At 37.5% G+C, this 19,302-nt stretch overlaps 2 protein-coding genes across 5 annotated transcripts in view; both read right to left on the bottom strand.

Moving 5' to 3' along the window:
• The window catches only part of LOC139973268 (uncharacterized), a 61,334-nt gene extending 53,964 nt beyond the window's left edge, over positions 1-7,370 (bottom strand). For all 4 annotated transcript variants that reach the window (XM_071979822.1, XM_071979823.1, XM_071979824.1 and 1 more), the window contains exons 1-4: positions 7,201-7,370; positions 5,684-5,795; positions 4,208-4,354; positions 2,760-2,886 (exon numbers count right to left, since the gene is read on the bottom strand). In XM_071979822.1, the coding sequence (XP_071835923.1) occupies positions 2,760-2,886; positions 4,208-4,354; positions 5,684-5,719 (310 nt within the window). In that variant the 5' untranslated portion in view covers positions 5,720-5,795; positions 7,201-7,370. The remainder of the gene's footprint in view (positions 1-2,759; positions 2,887-4,207; positions 4,355-5,683; positions 5,796-7,200) is intronic.
• Positions 7,371-8,849: 1,479 nt separating this feature from the next.
• LOC139973271 (serine/threonine-protein kinase mos-like) lies at positions 8,850-13,615 on the bottom strand. The gene has a single exon (XM_071979827.1). The coding sequence runs from the start codon at positions 13,002-13,004 to the stop codon at positions 11,766-11,768; it is 1,239 nt and encodes a 412-aa protein (XP_071835928.1). The 5' UTR covers positions 13,005-13,615; the 3' UTR covers positions 8,850-11,765.
• Between the last annotated feature and the right edge of the window lie 5,687 nt (positions 13,616-19,302).

A 19,302-nucleotide genomic window follows, 5' to 3' on the forward strand; every position in this document is an offset into this window, starting at 1 on the left:
CTTGTACTCATACACCCATTAGGGACCTTGTACTCAAACTCCCACTAGGGACCTTGTACTCAAAATTGTAACCTTGTACCCATACTCCCACTCATAACCTTGTACTCTTACACCGACTAGTGAACTTGTACTCAAACTGGTAATCTTGAACTCATTAATCATACTCAGACTTTGCACTCATACACCCACTAGGGATCTTGTACTCATACACCCAATAGGGACCTTGTAATCATACACCCAATAGGGAACTTGTACTCAAACTCATAACCTTGTCCTCATACACCTACTAGGGAACTTGTACTCAAACTCATAACCTTGTAATCATACACCCAATAGGGAACTTGTACTCAAACTCATAACCTTGTCCTCATACACCTACTAGGGAACTTGTACTCAAACTCATAACCTTGTAATCATACACCCAATAGGGAACTTGTACTCAAACTCATAACCTTGTAATCATACACCCAATAGGGAACTTGTACTCAAACTGGTAACCTTGTGCTCATTGATTATACTCCCATTCGGACTTTGTACTCACACACTCCCACTCGGCAATTTGTACTCACATGCCCACTAGGGAACTTGTACTCAAACTAGTAACCTTGATGTTTTGCCATCACTTACCTCAAACTAAGTTAGGGTTCAAGAGATTGTAGACCGAGTTCAATAGTTAAAAGCACTGTTGATATCAATATGAGTCATTTGATCCATGTAAGTATGAGATTTCAAGCACACAGATCATATGACAGTTATACTGATGACAAATTTTCCCAGAAACCCTTTGCATCATTTAAATTACAGCAGTTACAGTAACTAAACAGATAACACTCTTACTAGGTAACTCTGACATAAATTCTCTCAATAGTCACTTGGAAACAAACAGTGCGGGAATAAAGAGCATGGAACAACCAAGCAAAGTGTTCAACATGTGATTAGTTGCTACATTATAGGCCATCAGTAAATGCCCACAAATTTAGCATACTGAAATCTGCTAGAAGATTTCAACAATAGTCTCCTGAGCATTCTAACTCTTCAGACAAAAGCATATATCTAAGAGAGGTGTAAGTACCAAGGGATTGACAGTAAAATCTTTGTTGAAGTGTGACAATTATGGGTGACCTTAATTTGACTTTCTAGCATATTTGGGGCATAATATTGATGACTTTAAAACATTTCAAAAATATCACTGTTGATAACGTTTATATGTGCAATGACTTAAAAGACTAGTCTAGACGCTTTGAGTACTGCACTTTAGGAGTGCCCTCCGGAATACTTTATCCCGCATCACATCACAAAATCCTATGCAAATCTGGCAAATTGCTATGCATATAGTATAATATAGTTATTGTACCAGATAAATGTTTCCCTGCAGCTCTAGGACCAAATTGTGAGAGTCAACTAGAAGTAAAGAAGTCAGTCAAAAAACTTAATGATTTGTGGTTTGCTGATTGCCACTTATTGCAGTTTACCGGATAAATGATTCCCTGCAGCTATAGGACCAAATGTGATTGTGAGAGTCAACTAGAAGTAAAGAAGTCAGTCAAAATACCAATATGAATTGGAACGTCATTCCTCAACAGAAGTAGACATTTTTCACTTTACAGATTTACATTACAACTTAATACAGGGTTAAATACCAGTAGATTTCGAAATTTGGCAATAGATTAAAAAATAAATAAAACTACAGACCATGCATTTTTTGCACCAGAAGACATTAAGAACAAAAACACTAGAGAAGCTGGGTAACAATCATCAGTCACAATTAAAATTGCATGATTTTCCAATCCCAGCCCCCCCCCCAAAAAAAAAAGAATGCCCTGTATTAATGATTATTGTCAGCAACTATTATTGGGCTGATCCCACTTTTAACCACATAAAGTAACTGATGTGTGTTAACTTGTAATGTAGGAAAATGTCAAGAGTGAAAAAATTAGATCTTAGCCAGCAATTTTAATTTTAATTTTAATTTATCAACTATCACTTCGCAAAATGCTACCCAATATGAGCAACTTGCGATACATATCCAAAGATGTACTAGAACTGTATTTGCCTGCAAATATGCAGTATTGTAGTGCACGTGGAGTGCTTGCAGTATTAGGAAGAACTTTTTGGTTGTTCATGGTGTTAGTTTTTGGGCGGACAACACACCAGAGAGAATAGTCATGTAGGTACCTACAAAGTGAGGGCGCTTGTGAACGCAGTGACAGGCTCAGAGTAAGTTGGCTACGCAGCTAGCCTCTGAAACTGCAAATATACAGAGACTGTATGAAGCTTTAAATTTCAACGACCAGTCATGTAGGTATCTTTCACTTGGCCAGTAATGCCAATAATAACAGTTTTGTACACAGGAACCATATTACTTTATAAGAGACCAATATCAGAGCCTTCAAATCTGCTAGACAAACTTTGAACACTAAATTATTCCTTGTAGGGCACTAAAGAATCCGCAGTTGTGTTTGATAAAACAGAAGCCAGATCTGCCAAGTTTCACATGAAGATCTCAAATATTTTGAAATTACCTGATTAGATTTTGGGGTATTATAAATTACAATGCTTTTAAAATATTTCTCAGCTTTTCTTTTTCTTTGCAATCAAATAATAATGAAAGAATAACTAGTTATATTTATCTATCATGAATACTCTAGTTGAAGGTCTTACTTTGACTGAATACTCAGCAGCATTGCGGAAGCTGTTCTGAAGATCTTGTTAACTTAAACAGGAAAAATGAATTGAATGAATAATGGAAGACTTGTTACCGATCAATTCCAGTAATCCGTTTTCGAGAAGCACAACTATTCCTTTGTTTTCGGAACAATCTGTGGCAAGATGCTGTATACAGGCCAAGATAGTGGAGACATTGTGATGATGGTGTTCTTTCAACTCCTATGGATGTATGCAATGGAGAATAAGAAATACATAATTAAGAAAAAAGAGGGCAAAAATAGAGAAAAAAATAAAAGTAAATGAAACATGTTAGGACTTTCAACTCTTGAGAATTAATATTTGAAACAGAAACGAACTTGAACGTGAATAAGTATTACTGTAGCATGCATGTATCAAGAATAAGAATAGAAAACTTTTAATTCTTGTACAGTTCCTAATGTAACATTATAAACAAATAATACCACACAGCTTCCATGCCCCTGCAATGTTCAGATGTCTATAAATGTGCCCACTGCCCACCTAAAATGGGTTACACCTTTATTTCGATATGCAATATTTAATGAATTGAATTTTTGCTTGCTAAATACAAAAAATAAGAGCAAAGGTACTGGTTGTTGCCATGCAAGCTCAGGCAAACTGTGGGAAATGGAGAGGGGACAAATATGATTTTGGTATCTTTTTTATTGTTTTTTCTTTTGGGGGGGGGGGTGGCTAAGGAGACTACTTGGGCTCTTGAATGTTTCTTTTTCACTTCATTTTCCAAAAGAATTTAAAGCAAATCTCTGGATTTAATTTCCAGGGGGAGAGCAGTCTTCTTGTATAATTATTTGTAGGATCTGGTGCAGACTTGTCTACAGACATTTTGTACTACTAATTCTTCTACTAGTAGAACTCTCCTACAGTAGAATGAAATAGTTGCTAGTACTCACACTTATGGATTTTGGCTCTTTCTTGTAACTTTTCATTTAAGACAAGGAGAGCGAATCCAATCCCCCCTCCTTAGCCTTCATCTTTCTATGTTGATTAAGAGACTAAAATATTGGTCACTGCTCTGTTTAGGCAAAAGTAAGATGCAACATGTTTAGGCCAGGCTGCATAGCATAATCACACAGGCTCCATAGGTTTGCAAAACAGACAAGGCAGGTCTGCAGAGATAAGTCCTATTGTTCGATACTGATGCATCATAGCTAAGCAGGATCTTTGCAGCTGCTGCAGCTTAACATTTCGACACTCAAGCATACTTGGAGCAGGCTGGGAGTGTTAGCTCAGTGGTTAACGCCGGTGCCTTTCAATCATAAGGTCCCCGGTTAGAGTCACTCCCAGATTAATGTATGTCATCCAGTTACAGAGTTGTTGACAATTAACAATTCATAATCATGGACATTAAATATGAATGTAAGAGACTGACTTCGGTCAGCTTGCAGCTTTGATAAGCCAATGAGGCTTCTTCTCGAGTTCCTGCTTGCAGGAGGATCTAATATACATACATACTGTACATACATACATACATACATACATACACTGGGGGTCAACTCCATACCTGTTTCACTGTTGTCGACAGAGCCTCCATCAACGCTGGACTACATTGTGACTTTGTTTCACACCTCTCCTTCAGATTATGTAAGCAATGTTCAATGTCTTCAAAGGTACCTTTGTCTTCTACATATGCTTTCAATGTATCTTCCAGCTGTGAAATGGTAATTATTTAGTTAAAGACCAGAAATGAAGTGGCAGAATTTATGAAGTCATGTTTCACAAATATTTCAGCACTTGCTCATTTAATACAAAAGCTTCACTTTCCAAACACCCCAAATAGATGGATTGCGTACAAAAACAAAAACAAAAAACTTTCGTCTCTGTTGATCCATAAATTGCTAGAATTATATATCTGATTTAAAGATTATTATATGTACACATATAAGTCTACCAGTAACAAAACAACAATGTAGCTGCTGTCAGCCAGATTATATATACCTACAGTATCAGAGCTTTACATGTATGTTCTCATTTGTTCTGATAACAAAGAAAGCGGTACTTCAACCTATTTAAACTGCACAATCTAGGTCCTCCTGGTTAATTTGTCCTGTAGCACACATTATGACAGACTTTCCAGAAACAGCTAGACAAATACAGAGCTCTTTCAAATGCAATGGACAAAGGAATGTTTTGGTTTTTCTAGGTGTGGGGCTGTTGGAGGGGCTGGGGGGGGAGGATGCTATCACAATCGTGAGGGAGCCTTTTGGTGGAACACAGAATCATCTTTAATTTATGACTTTCTGAGAAGAGAAATGGTGACTTCACTCAGCAATTGCACACAATGTATTTCCTACCCATCCCTGTAAAATCAAAGCTAGTATTCTTTTCTCTATCATCTTTATGTTCTACATTTACAACCTAGTATTGTGAGGTAAGTTGTTAGCAATACAGGGTTCTGCATACATGTGTCATTCCATATATTAAGGGTGCAACAAGTATACAGGTTAGGGGTCCTGATCACAGTGCGACTCTGGAGTGGCTAATCCTTATAAAAGCAAGGCATTTTTTAGAACTTTTTGTAGTTGTCCATCCAACAACCTTGTCGTACTTTTAATTTGTCCAATAAATTGAAACAAAATAACAAAGGATGACCAATATGTACACTGTAGAAGAGAGTAGTGTAAGTCTGATAAATAGATCACCATCTTTGGGCCTGTATATCTTCCGTATGGGTGAACCACAGGCCTACCGCAATTTTTGGTATATTTCAACATCTCCAAAGTGATGGAGGGTGATACAAACTTATCATGTAACCTATTTGGGGATATTAAGTTACAATGCAATCTGGACTAAAGCTGGTTGTCTGTACAGAAATTTGGTCGTCTCTAACGACAATTTGAAACTTCCTCCAGTAAAAGACTTGTTAATTTTTAAATTCCAGTGGTAAAATATCGATGGTACTGTGTATATTGCAAGAAAGCCATGAATGTCGCCAAGTTGGACCACTTATACATGAAAAGGTAAATGGACAGCAACCTACAAGAGTGTTTGATTTCTCTGAGTCTGCAACAGGCATCTCTTTGTTGTTCTCGTTTAGCTCTAGTTATCACTCTGGTTATCAATAATTCTGTGCTGTCAAACCGAGATTACATCTGAGGAACAGCAAAGCACACAAAAACATCAACATCATTTTAAAGACGTTTGACAAGATTAACCATGCTGAAAAATGAAATACAGAATGATTTCTTTCATGTCTTCGAAGAATTATCAGATGTTTCTATAATACAGAACTAAATAAAATCGGCCTAGGTATTAATAATTAATGAATACTACAAATAAGTTGTTCATTATCCATGGGTATTTCTGACAACTCTGGTAAAACCAATACTGTCCATGGCACCAACAAAATATTTTGTGTCACAACATGGATTATTCTCCCTTAACCTTCTACAGCCTCCATTGCACCTGCGGTCGCCTTTGATCAGTAGAAGGTAGTAGGCCTAGTGCATATTGTGAGTGACAATTCTTATAGATCGTCTAGCATATAGGCCGATGTAATTTAAACGAAAGCCTTGGCATTACGTTAGTCTAGGGCTAGACCGAGAAATAATTTTATATCACAATGAGAACAGCTTGCCAGTTCAAAGTCATACATTGTCCAAGTTTAAATAGAACCCACCATGCTGGGTTAATGTTAGCCTGAAGCCCTAGCTCAGCAGCATCATATATACACACACACAAAATTTCCTGTATGCTAACTAAGATAGGACTAGCATAAACGAACAAAACAGCTGTCAATCATTGACTGTTATCAGCAATAGGCCTATTGCTGTCAGGCTAATCCTAGTACACTGTCACCTAGTCACTGTACGGTGGTGTACTGTAGCCTACAGTACACCACCGTACAGTGAGTGTCAACCATATAAGCAGTATGCACATTAGGGGACATGGGAAGTAGCCTACAGTGTAGGCTACTTCCCATGTCCCCTAATGTGCATAGCCTACTGCTTTATGCGTACGTAATCGTCTGACACTATTTTAGTATTTAGCAAAATCAAAGTATATATACAGTCAAATTCAATGCATGTGTGAAGTTAGAATTTGTTAATGGATTCATTGTACTTCTCGTTCAGTGACTATTTTGAAGCTGGTTTAGACTCTGAGAAAACTGAAAAGGCCTAGGCCTAGGCCTACTAGGCCTAGGCAAGGTCTTCTGTAGCTTAATCCTAAAGGCTTAACGTTAGCCTAACGCTATACCTGGCGTACCTCCCTGTATCAATGAGTCAGTGGACTCTCACCGTTCACTACGTCCGTCTTGTCTTACTTTAGTCCTAGACTCTTACTAGTTTTAGTCTTACACTTACACAATAAGCCTAACTTAGGCCTAGGCTAGTGCTAATGCAGTGCTACTGCTACTAGCCTACTAGTACTAGGCCTACTAGTGCTAGGCCCTAACTAACTGTATATTTGCCAGAACTGCATTGAGCTACTGACACTGATACCGGTAGGCTTAGGTTAAGTCAATAATATATTCTTAGATTAATTCGTAAAACCAACTTTAAGAAGAAATCATAAAGCGATGAAGCAGCAAATCATTGAATTGTGGTGCAAAGGTACGATGAGAGCTCTGGACTACATATAAAGGTTCGCAATCACATGTAATTGGTAGTATGCTAGGATGAGCTAGCCTAAGTTGATGTTGTTTCTGCTACTCAGAAATTAACTTGGTAGGGCGACGAAGTTTGTCATGTCGAAAACAAAACATCGCGCGCTACCAAAGCAGGTTAGTTGACTATTATTATAGGGGTCAGTAAACTAAAAAAGAAGAATTTTATTGATTAATTTGCACAAATATATTGCAGTTATACACAAAATTCCAAAATTTAACTAATTAAAATAAAATGTAGACCTAATTTGTCATAAGCGCTTGGTTTGTTGACATTCAGTTTTGTATGATTGAATATATTTACTTCATTAATAGTGGTAGAAGCGAAGCTGAGCACACTGTAGTGCAGATTTAAAGCAGTCTGGTGGTTTTGGAACGCCATTGACTAAAATATAGGGGGAACTATCTGACTAGGGTCGAGAGTGGATCAAATTGTTTAGTTTTCGTGCCCAGGCTCTATCTTGGACAACTTTCCTTAATACATATGGATGTGTAAAAAGAAGACAGTGGCGTTCTATCCAGTCTAAATATGCGTAAAGAATGCTCTATAAACTTTTTTTTTCTTCGCATCACGTTCAATGACACCACAACCGCCCCTCTCATTTGTAAAATGTGTTGGTCCATATGTCGAGGGACTTGAATTTGAAATCCCCAGCCCTTCCCCTTACTTTTAAACTGGTAAAATGTAGTAGCATGCCTATTTCCTTTCCCTTGGGGGAAGTTGGGGCTCGTGATATTCGCTTCAAGGACGTCGTTATGATCATACGGTATTAGTCTCGTTGTTCTAAAACGGGGGTTGAGAACATTCGGGCTTCCTTTTTCTCGTGCCCAGGTTCTATCTTTCTTTTACGCATTTCCTCATGAGAGGGTTATAATTAAGTACTGGTAAAGCGTTCCAAGGGACTTGAGATACTCACTTAACGTATCATGATCATGTGGTTATGTTAGGAGAGTAGAATTAAGTGGATCACTGGAGAGAATAGATACTTCTTTACATGCTTAACCGGGTATATGCGCGTCGCGATGACATATGTATATAGTAAGCTTGAGCACCCTTGTTGGTCCACATAAATGTATAGAGCTCACGCTAAATAAGTCTAGTTACATATTTTTTGTCCGTCTGTTGCGCCAACGACTTTTACGGCTCTGGTTAACTATTGATTGTGACCCCCTGGCCAATGATGGTTCCCTCTCCTTTTCTCGCATACGTCATATTAAGGGGCGGGGGGGGGGGGGACGTAACCATCATATTATTTAGTTAATATATGAAAGAGATCTCAGTGAAGAACAACTTCCCCAAGCATCTAATAAAGATTAACTCTATTTTGATAGAATGTTGACAGTATAATATGTATATATATATATATATATATATGTATTGACATTGAAGCCAGTACCATAAGGATGCCATGTTTTAATAAGTAGCACATGTATAGCTCAATGATGTCATATCATGGCTTCAGCCTTGTGTATTATACGTACGGAGATCAAATAAGAAAGGAGGGTCTTTTTTGAGATGACACAGTGAAAGCAATACAAAGACATGTTGATAATTTAATTTAATATTTTTTCTATATTCTCTTAGGTTTCTGATAAAATGGATTATAAAAATACGTAGAAGTTTACAACATAATGTAGAAAAATACCAATACATATTAGTAGAGAAATGAACAAATAATAGTAATAAGCAAAGAAAGAATCAAAATATAATAACTACTATTTGTTTCAAAAATGTTAGTAAACACCAAACGAACACATCTCAATACAATTTAACGATATTTTTTTTTTTGTCTTTTTAGCTTTAAAAATGCACAAATAAATTTTAAAAATTGTTTTGTTAAAATTGTAGAACCGCATTCCTACCTTTTTGTCGGGGTAAACATTTACCGGCATTCCTTCAGTTAAACTCAGAAGAAAAAGGCATTATTACAGATGGTTATTGATCTCTTCATACACAAAAAGGGGGGTTGCAAGGTACTAAGGCTGAAAAGTCACAGAATGCATTTTTTATGTGATTTATATGATAAACTATCCATTGCAGGAAATGAACCGGAAAATCGGAAATCGGTGTAGGAGTGTGATTTGCGTTCTCTTACCCATGTACGTATATAGGAAATAAGTATATCTGACAAGTGACACAATTTAACCTTCTGTGATTTAAGTTAAGGTACTTCAATAGACTTATAACAATTCAGATAATATTATATAGATATTATATTATATATATATATAGTATTTTTTCAAAGAAGAATATAGTCTCTATATGCATTGGCAAGAGGGTACTGTTTTCAACACAATACAATATTCAATACAGGACATGATCGTCAGGTACATAATTCCCTTATTGTTATTTAAATGTGTTTCATACATTACAATTGAAAATACGTATAAGTGGTCATTGGGCGAGCGCATATCGTATGTCAGTGGATCTTGCATTTTTTATAAGAATTTATAATTGGAATTTATCTAAAATAAAACATTGCATGTAAAAAACAAAACAAAAATAGATCGCATGCTTCAGTTTCATTGTATGTATGGGAGAGAATACGACGTTCTCTAAAGTGAGCCTTTTAATATTTATCGCCCCTGACTTCATTGAGTGAGTATTTGGATATTCATAACCCCATGTAATGAATAATTAATGATTGAATGTACAGTGGCAGTTTTAAACGGACACAAAACGACAATGAAACAATCTTACCAGTTCGAAAAATCAGCAACTATTTCCTATTTCTGTAAGTATTTTTCTCTAGAAACATTCGACAAAAAACATTTGTTTCGTCGAATTGAAAGACCAATGAACTAGAAATTCGTGGGTGAAGGGAGGGGGGGGGGGGTCGATAAGAGGTAAAAAGAGGTAGATTTGACGAAAATGGTAGCATAAATTCACGAATTTCTACAGATATGATATTCGCTCTAATTAATTTGTCACTGTTATATTGCTGTATCATGGAAGTTCCATGAGGAAACACAACTACACTGTGTGAATGGTGCCACATAATAACACGAACGTATGAACGATGGTACTGAAAAGCATAACTAACTTTTAACTAATTTAACTAACACGTTCTGTTGATTGGTTAATTTAAGACAATTGACTGTAGCTTAAGTTGAGCTAGCAGACCCCTGCATTTCGTTAAGCCAACGTATAAGAAAGAGTCATTAATAAATACATTAAAATGCAAAGTTATACTCATAAAGTACTTAAAACGTTATTTGCGAGTTCAATCTGTACATGAATGACAAACTTGTATCAATGTAATTATATATACCCATTATGGAAATTGGTATAATCTGGTATGCCTGGGAAAACAAATACGTTTCATACCCACAACTAATGAGCCTTTGGAAATAATTACATCTTGCAAAAAGTACAAATAAAACTATAGGTTTGAAGTAATATTAGTCAGATAGTTTGAGATAAGTTTGAGATATGTTAGACCAATTCCCGTATGATTCTTATAGTTCCTTCCAGGTCAAATCAATAGTTAACGAAACATTGCTCAGCTTATTGACAAAACTAATATTAGCAAAACAATTATAACGAATGACGTCAGTTGCTTCGCACATAACATATTTTGTCTCTCATAACTATAACCCTGCAGTCGCGTGGCTTATACCACCACACGGTAAATATTCAACCAGCTTAAATATTCAAGCCTACGTCAGGCGGTGTGACATTTTCTCTAGGATCTTCTTACAAGCGAGCGTAAATTGATATCAAACGAAAGGCGTAGCCAAAGCATACAATACCGTATGAAATTAACAATAATTCTTAAGTATGTCGAGAGATATTGTATATGTGGTTAAAGGTTGTCATGTGTATGGGTAAAGTTTGCATTGTACCTTGCCACCATTCCGAGTTCATGAATAGATTTTATATCATCAAAACTTGCTACAGTCAATGCACAATACAGTAAAGTATACACTAAAAAGGTTCACTCAAAGTTCGTTCCCATCTTTTCGCCAATTTCCCCCTATACCAAATATTTACCTATAGCAGGATTTTCATTGCCAAGTCTCTTAGCACATTATTGTACAGCGAGAGTTGTGTTATGAACATTGTTTGAAAGTCATTTTGGCACAATATTTTATATATATTTTATATTGAAATAAATGGGTAAATAGCGGTTTTCCCCTGCATGTCTTCAATTGCATTAAAACATGGTATCAATGATTAATAACAAATCATAACCATAAGGTATGATAGCATATGATATCTTACTGTCAACGAGCTCTTATCGATTTCTGCTCTCGTCTTGGCCACCGCAATGTCGATACCAATGAGATCCACACAATTCCTGTAAAATATTCCTCCTCGGCTATCTTCGTTCCACGTTAGACAGCGACGATCTTCTCAGCAGCTGAGATCTTCAAAAGAATCTTCGGTTTACGTTGAAAAACCACAGAGAAAGACGGCAATGAATGCCATTTGCGTCAATGGTCGTGTCGTCGTTCAAGCGTTGTCGTATCCATGAGACGAAAATATGTTTACGAGGTCTTCTGCCGCTGGTCGGTCGTGAACATTAGCTTTCCAACTCATTTCGACAACACCCCTGTACCATCCTTCGTTAGCATTACGCAAACTGATATCAGGGAACTTAGGGCGTAAGTTATGAGCGACGACTCCAAATATGACCACGTGGTGGTTCTCCCTAGCGTAGGGGGTCTCACGTGAAAGCATTTGCCAAAGAGTGATACCAAATGAATAGATGTCGGCCCTCGTTGTGGCAACGTCACCTCGAAGAAGCTCAGGTGCTCGGTAAGCGTAGGTCCCAGTTAGGTAAGAACGAGTTGGATGACTTGTCGTTCCTTGACCATTCTGTATTCTTTGTGAGCAGCCAAAGTCGCCAATTTTACAAACATCGTCATCGTTGACAATTATGTTCGCAGGTTTAATGTCCAAGTGAGCGATACCTTCAGAATGCGTGTACTGCAGGCCCCTGATGATTTGAGATGCGAAAGTACTTCTCCTACTCATCGGAAGAGCCTCATTTGTGTCATTAATAATTTGCTGTAAATTTCGGCGGCCGGCATACTCCATAATGATAAAGGCTCCTTCTTCAAAATCTTGCAGAGCACTCGTAGCTAACACGTCGACAATGTTATCGTGCTTAAGATACAAGGCGTTGAATTCGGCTCTGAAACTATGGAACATGGCTCGCTTATTTTGGCCACTCTTTTTCAAGTTTTTAACAGCTACTTGATGGCCGCAGTATTTGGCAAGGAAGACAGATCCGAAGCCACCGCTGCCAATGATACCCTCTATCGTGAACTCTTGGCTAATAAATGGCCTGGATCCCGGGATCTGAAAGTTGTCGTTGTTATCACAAGGTGGCTCCGAATGAGCCGAGATGTTGAAGAAGCCATCGACGACCATATCCGTGCAGGCCAATCTTTCACCGGGAAAATCGAGCTGGTTGAAATGGCTAGGCATTGTAATGTTATCGGTAAGTTGAAACTTACTACGATGAAGACAGTAATGACAATTTCCACAAAGTTTGCAATTAGCAATATCGTCAGAATGATACTCTCTTTTCGTTCTCGTTCGGAAGTCAGATTCACTCTTCTCTATCTGAACTAAGTTATCAACTGATGTACTTCTCTTAAAGCGCATTAAATATGCCAGGTAAAGTCTCCTCAGAGCGAGATGCCTCGTCAAAAGCCGTAGAATAACCTGGAATATTTTCGTCATTGTGAAGACAGCTGAGGCTCTAAGTCTTTAGATTCCAAAATGAAAAGGGGAGACAATAGGCTATTTAAGTAGGAACAACGGAAAGTCCAAGACCTGGAATTCTAGGTACAATGCGATTATATATATATTTTTTTTTCCAGTAGCTTTTGTTTGAAGAACGAAATGCTTCATGGGAAGATCAAAATACAAATCGATTATAACAAACAATCAAGTCGGCTTGATTGTATTGTATTTTCGCATGTTGTTTCCACATGTTTACAAACAACAAATTATTTCTTGTCACAATATGAAGGAAAACTGCAAACATTCGACAACGTCGCGTCAACGTGAACAAAACGCGAGCACCCATCCTGCGGATCCCAACAACGTTCTATTAGCCAAAAAAACAAAACAGTGATAATTCATTCCTTGTAATATTTTATCCGATTTGGGTTAAACAAAATGAGAGAGTCTCTTGAGAAAATATGTATTGCAACACTATTTGGTACACAATACAAAGTGAAGTATAAAATATATAATTCTGTATATCAAGATACGTGTTGCTATATAGTTTTACTGTAGCCTTATAGCCTACTGTCTCTCTGGCTGGCTGTGTGTGTGTGTCTGTGTTGGAGCGATGTATTTTACACTCACAAGTTATACATATGAGATGTGTTAGCTTCATTTCTTGACAGCTTGTAGTTTTCTACCCTCACATTTTACACGAATTCTGACATAGTGTATATATCGTTTGCCATTGCCTTACGTTCACTTTAAGTACACACGATACACAAGCGGGTACTTTTCATAGCGTCCTTGTATGTAATCGTCTGGCGCGTGTGGACAACGTGATAAAAATCCGGGTCCCAGGGACCAACTAATTACATCCAGGGGTGAGATGAATACTACAAAGTAGACACACATGGTAAGACCTTTCTCGAATCTTTCAGAGGAACGTTTGGTAATATGTTCACATTTCTTTTAGCTAATTCAAACCGTTAATTGTATTAAGGATTTTAACAATTGACGTTTTGACTTTGGACCTTGGACTGTATGAATACGTTATGTGCTTTCAATTACTATATGGTATAACATGGAAAAATACATGCACTCACATAATTTGAAAGTCCTCTATGGTTAAGGAGGATTGAACGGTACAATTTGTCGCAAAGTGTGAACAATATATACCGTCCTGTTTGACTCCCATCCCCAAACTGATAATTCCAACCCATGTCATTCTTGTATACAGGGGGGTAGGAGCGGGGGGGGGGGGGGAGGATAGCAAATGTTCCCTACTGCAGCAAATAAAATGTGGTCCTTTGATGAGGAACTGTTTTTTGGATATATTAAGCCTTTGTTGATTTTAATATTTTATTTTAATTATTTATTTTTAGTCTGTACATGTTATTTATAAAATGGCATCCCGTATCTTTTTGTAGCACGGTTAACAATAAACAATCGCAATAAATAGTATTGATAGCAAATACTAACACATCATATATATTTGAGTGATATGGCCGGTGTGTATGGGTTTATAGTATAACGAGTGGTGATTTTGGAATGCACAAGTTGCCTCTCTGATGGTGTGCCCCCCCCCCACTTTTTGGAAACTTCCTACCCCCTGCTTGTACCCAATAGTTAAACCCTCTCCCGCAAGCTTCTCACTCCTTGGCCTTCGTTAATGCACACTATCCCACCAATTTCAGTCCAGCCGCATAACCGGACAGCAATTTAAATAGCCGACCAACTAGATAACAAAGTGGTCTAATGATTAACAGAAGTACTATCGCATCTTCAGTATGCATTGCACGTAAAGATTGAACGTAAATGTTTTATTACTGCGACCACCTTTTAAATGAATCGGATACTTAAAATTGCTCGCAAAGAATTGTTGAATCAGAGTATTTATATCGCATGAGACGGTTGCATTTTACAATCGTGTTCATGCAGTCTTACGCAATCGGTACAGTATATTAGCCGTCAAAAATGTTGATTCAATTTAGAACAGTCGCGCAAATATAGGACGCCTACTAATACGAAGGAGACGAATAAACGATTGTTTTCCGTAACCTAACGGTTTTGCTTTGGATTAAAGTTTTGATATTATCCGTTAACGTGGAATAACAATTGTGTTGAATTAACCGGGGACCTCACAATAAAAAGAAGTAACCATTTTAAACCGTCGAAGTTGCACCGGTTAAAACACGATTGTTTAAAGAGAGAGAGAGAGAGGGTGTACAGTTTTTGTTTTGTTTTGTAATTACTACTTTGGAGTGTTGGAGGGGCACCAGCGGTGGAGAGAGGGCAGTGTTAGTGGAGTGTTAGCTCAGTGGTTAACGCCGGTGCCTTTCAATCATAAGGTCCCGAGTTCGAGTCACTCCAAGATTAAAGTACGTCGTCCAGTTACCGAGTTGTTGACAATTGGTAATTCATAATCATGGACGTTAAATATGAGTCTAAGAGACTGACTTCGGTCAGCTTACGGCTTTGATAAGCCAATGAAGGCTTCTTCGCGATTTCATGCTTGCAGGAGGATCTAAAAATACATACAATACAGACATACAAACAATTTAAGCAGGGGGCAATCACTTGTGACCTGTAACTTGTTCAACTTTGTGTATACACGGCAGTGGCCAAAATTGGGAGGCACAGTAGTCTGTGCAGGGAGAGACAGAGAGGAAGGGGGGGTGGGGATGTTGTGGGAGACCCCCTGCCCAAGCCTGCCTACAGGCCTTATCATAATACAATGCTTGGTAGGTTTGGTCAAATTATGTGCCCTTAAGGTCGGGATGTGACAGTTGTCTCACTTATTATATGATAGTCAGTATACTGCTGATGTATTGGGTATATAGTTTGCCTGAACGTGATACGTTTGCGACCGTTGGATTTCCTGTTGAGAGGTGGCAGAAGATGGTTCAATCTCCGGAGAAGGGGGAAGGGAAGGGGCAGGAGGGATAGCCCTCGGACAGGGTGGCATGAAACTTGATTTGAAAAAGCGAACTGCAAGATCACATCAAAATGGCTTCCCGTGAAAGTGGGTACACTGTACATGCACTATGTGCCTGCACAATTTTCACTAGTTTTTCTGTTTCCTTCAGATAAACGGCACAAAAATTCCCGGTATCTTTTGTTAAAGGACACATTGTCAGTCTCGTTATCATAGGTCTCTCTTTCAGTAATAGCAGAGCATATTTGTTTTATTACAAAAATGTAAAAAGATAATTACTCATTCATAAAAAGTGCACTATTCCCCCCGCGCCGGTTCCTGAAGCCAGCAATTTGGGTTACCTTGTAACCTTAACCGAGTTATCGAAACATGAAGCCCACACGTTAAGACCTTCTAATAAATGGTTCCGTAAGTGGCGCAGGAAAATTACAGCATGCGTACTTTCATACTTACCTCATGATTACATTTAACATATAACTTCTAAGTTTAGAAAGCCTGTGTCAACATTAGACATTTAAACCTACATATTTATTCTCTAAAATGGGAATATTTGAATGCAGATGACAACATACGTATATCTGGAAAGTATTAGCTAGTAGTCCATCGGGGCAGGCTTCAAAAAGTGCTTAAAAACGAGTTTCGTTGCACATATTTAGTACCAAGTTGTGTTGGTTGAAAGTTGTAGAGGGATGTCATCGGAACAATTTTCGCAATGTTGGATGATTGGAGAGTTGTTATTTTCGAGTAAACAACAAACAAATGACGTCAATCTTATATGGTGTACGACAATTACAACATAGCAGTCCCTTGTCACAGCAACATGAAAATGGCATTTAAATGTTGGTAAAGAAATGTCCTAAAAATACTTGAAGGAAGAGTTGTTGGATGCTAAAAGAGGTAATACTTTACGAGTAAACAATAAACATATGACGTCACTGTTATAGGTTGGACGACAATTAAAAACTCAGGAGTTCCTTGTAACAGCAACATGGAAACGACATAATTTAAATGTTCTTGCACTTATTTAGAAACAGGATGTGTTGATTGAAAGTAATAGAGGGATATCAAAATAATATTTAAAGAGTTGTTGTGTGCTAGGAGAGGTGTTATTTTGCGAGTAAACAATATACATATGACGTCACTCTTATACGTTGTACGATAATGAAAAGAGAGCAGTTTCTTGTCACAGCAAGATGATAACATAATTTAAATGTTCTTACACTAACAGTATTTAGAACAGATAATGTTGGTTGAAAGCAATATAGGAACGTCTGAAGAACATTTTAACAGTTGTAGGGTGCTAAGAGAGTTGTTATGTAAAGAGTAAACAATAAACAAATAACGTCATTTTTATACGTTGTACTGTACGACAATTAAACAGAGCATTAAACTTGTCACAGCAAGATGATAACATAATTAAACACAGTATTAAGAACCAGGATGTGTTGGCTGAAGTTATAGAGGAATGTCCGAAGAATATTTTAAGAGTTGTTGGATTCTTAAAGCAGTGTTATTTTTCGAAGAAAACGAAAAAATCATGTTGTGATAAACACAATTTGAAATGAATGCAATTTTAAACACTGTCCGTCTCCTGAAGTCTGCCTCGAGACTCACCTTTAACGCAAATGTAGCTGGTCAAAAACGCAGTGACTATAGGCAACAATATATTTTTAGGTTTGGGAAAATTACAAGTAGCACCTTACCATGAGAGTATAGGGCCGGTCAACTCTGAGATCGTGGGTACAACTTGAAAAGTCTTAATTAACGCTCACACAAAAATAAACATGACAATGAACATGACAAATAAAACATGAAATAAATGGTATCATAAAATAACAGATACCAGTATATAGTAGCTGTCGATCTATCCTTCATGGGTGCTACGTTAATCACTTCTAGTCCAAGGCAAACTAGTAGAAGTAGTATGGTATTGAAGAACCTTGTACTAAATTTTTATAGTTGGCATTCGTATCACTTGAGGAAGTTATGTATACTTTCTTGTCACAGTAATGCTCTAACATGAGTATTAGTTCCCGGCTAATTACCTTCATCGTTCGTGTATTGTATCATGGAAGCACCTCCTATGCCTATATAGCACCCAGCAAACACAAAAACGTTTTTAAAACGTTATTAAAACGTTTCGTATTTTGTCTTGATAACGTTATTTGTGGTGTAATAAATATGTCACGAAAACGTTTTCAGGCTATGATTTCGTTAAAACAGTTTTTTCGTTAAAACATTAATATAACATTAATATCTCATAAAAACGTTATGCCGACGTTTTTATAAAACCGCAATTAACGTAATAAAAACATATTTAGAGGCTCTTTTAAAAATGTTATGATAACGTTTCATTACAGCATCAGTGGAAAAGACCAAAGCTAGACAGAATGGCAATAGTGATTGTGCTCCATACCCTTCAAGTAAGTTAATGTGGCTCAAGATCTCCACAAGGCCGGCTTAGAAGGTTAGAGATGCTGGTTATATAGCAATTAACTGTACCTCTCTCATTAACATATGCATTTAAGTTAGTCATCGTTCTTATTGGAAGGATCATTGACTCATGGCCAGTGCGTGTCCAAAAAAAATCCTATAGATTTCAAGTAGCGTCGCTTATGCAATGATGACATAATCTGCATTCCTGTGCAAGAATTTGTGTGAAACATGGGCTTTTCTGAAAAAAAAAATCCTTTGTGGTTACGGTACTGCTCATTTTGTTATCTTCATCGGGTTTCGAAGGGGAGGAGGAGGGGAGGGGTGGGTACGGGCACTTTTTTTCCACTGAAAATATAAGTAATAATTATGACCTAAATACTGTGCTCCTTTGTTACATAGGGTTGACTGGCTCCAACCATTAGACCATTAACCTGTTAATATTTGGAACGGTTTTCGACAACACGAAGTGTGCTTGCTCTCTCTCGGTTTCTGCTGCGGACGAAGAATATACAACCATTGACTGCTATCTATCTGTCTGTCTGTCTGTCGGTCGGTCTTTCTGTATGTCGGTCGGTCGGTCGGTCGGTCGGTGTGTCTGTCTGTCTGTCTATCTATCTGTCTATATATCTGTCTATCTATCTCTCTGTCTGTCTGTCTGTCTGTCTGTCTGTCTATCTGTCTATATATCTGTCTATCTATCTCTCTGTCTGTCTGTCTATCTATCTTTCTGTATATCTGTGAAAAAAATACCAACAGTATCAAATAAATACTAAAGAAAATTATAATCAAGGAAGATTGCAAGTTGAAAACTTAAGTTTCTCCTGAAAATGTAACAACATAGTATACTTATTACAATATCACTTATCACAGTATCAGTGGAAAAGACCAAAGCTAGACAGAAAGGCTAACAGTGATTGTGCTCCATCCCCTTCAAGT

This window comes from Apostichopus japonicus, chromosome 9 (genome assembly GCF_037975245.1).
Source record: "Apostichopus japonicus isolate 1M-3 chromosome 9, ASM3797524v1, whole genome shotgun sequence".
Lineage (NCBI taxonomy): Eukaryota > Metazoa > Echinodermata > Holothuroidea > Aspidochirotida > Stichopodidae > Apostichopus > Apostichopus japonicus.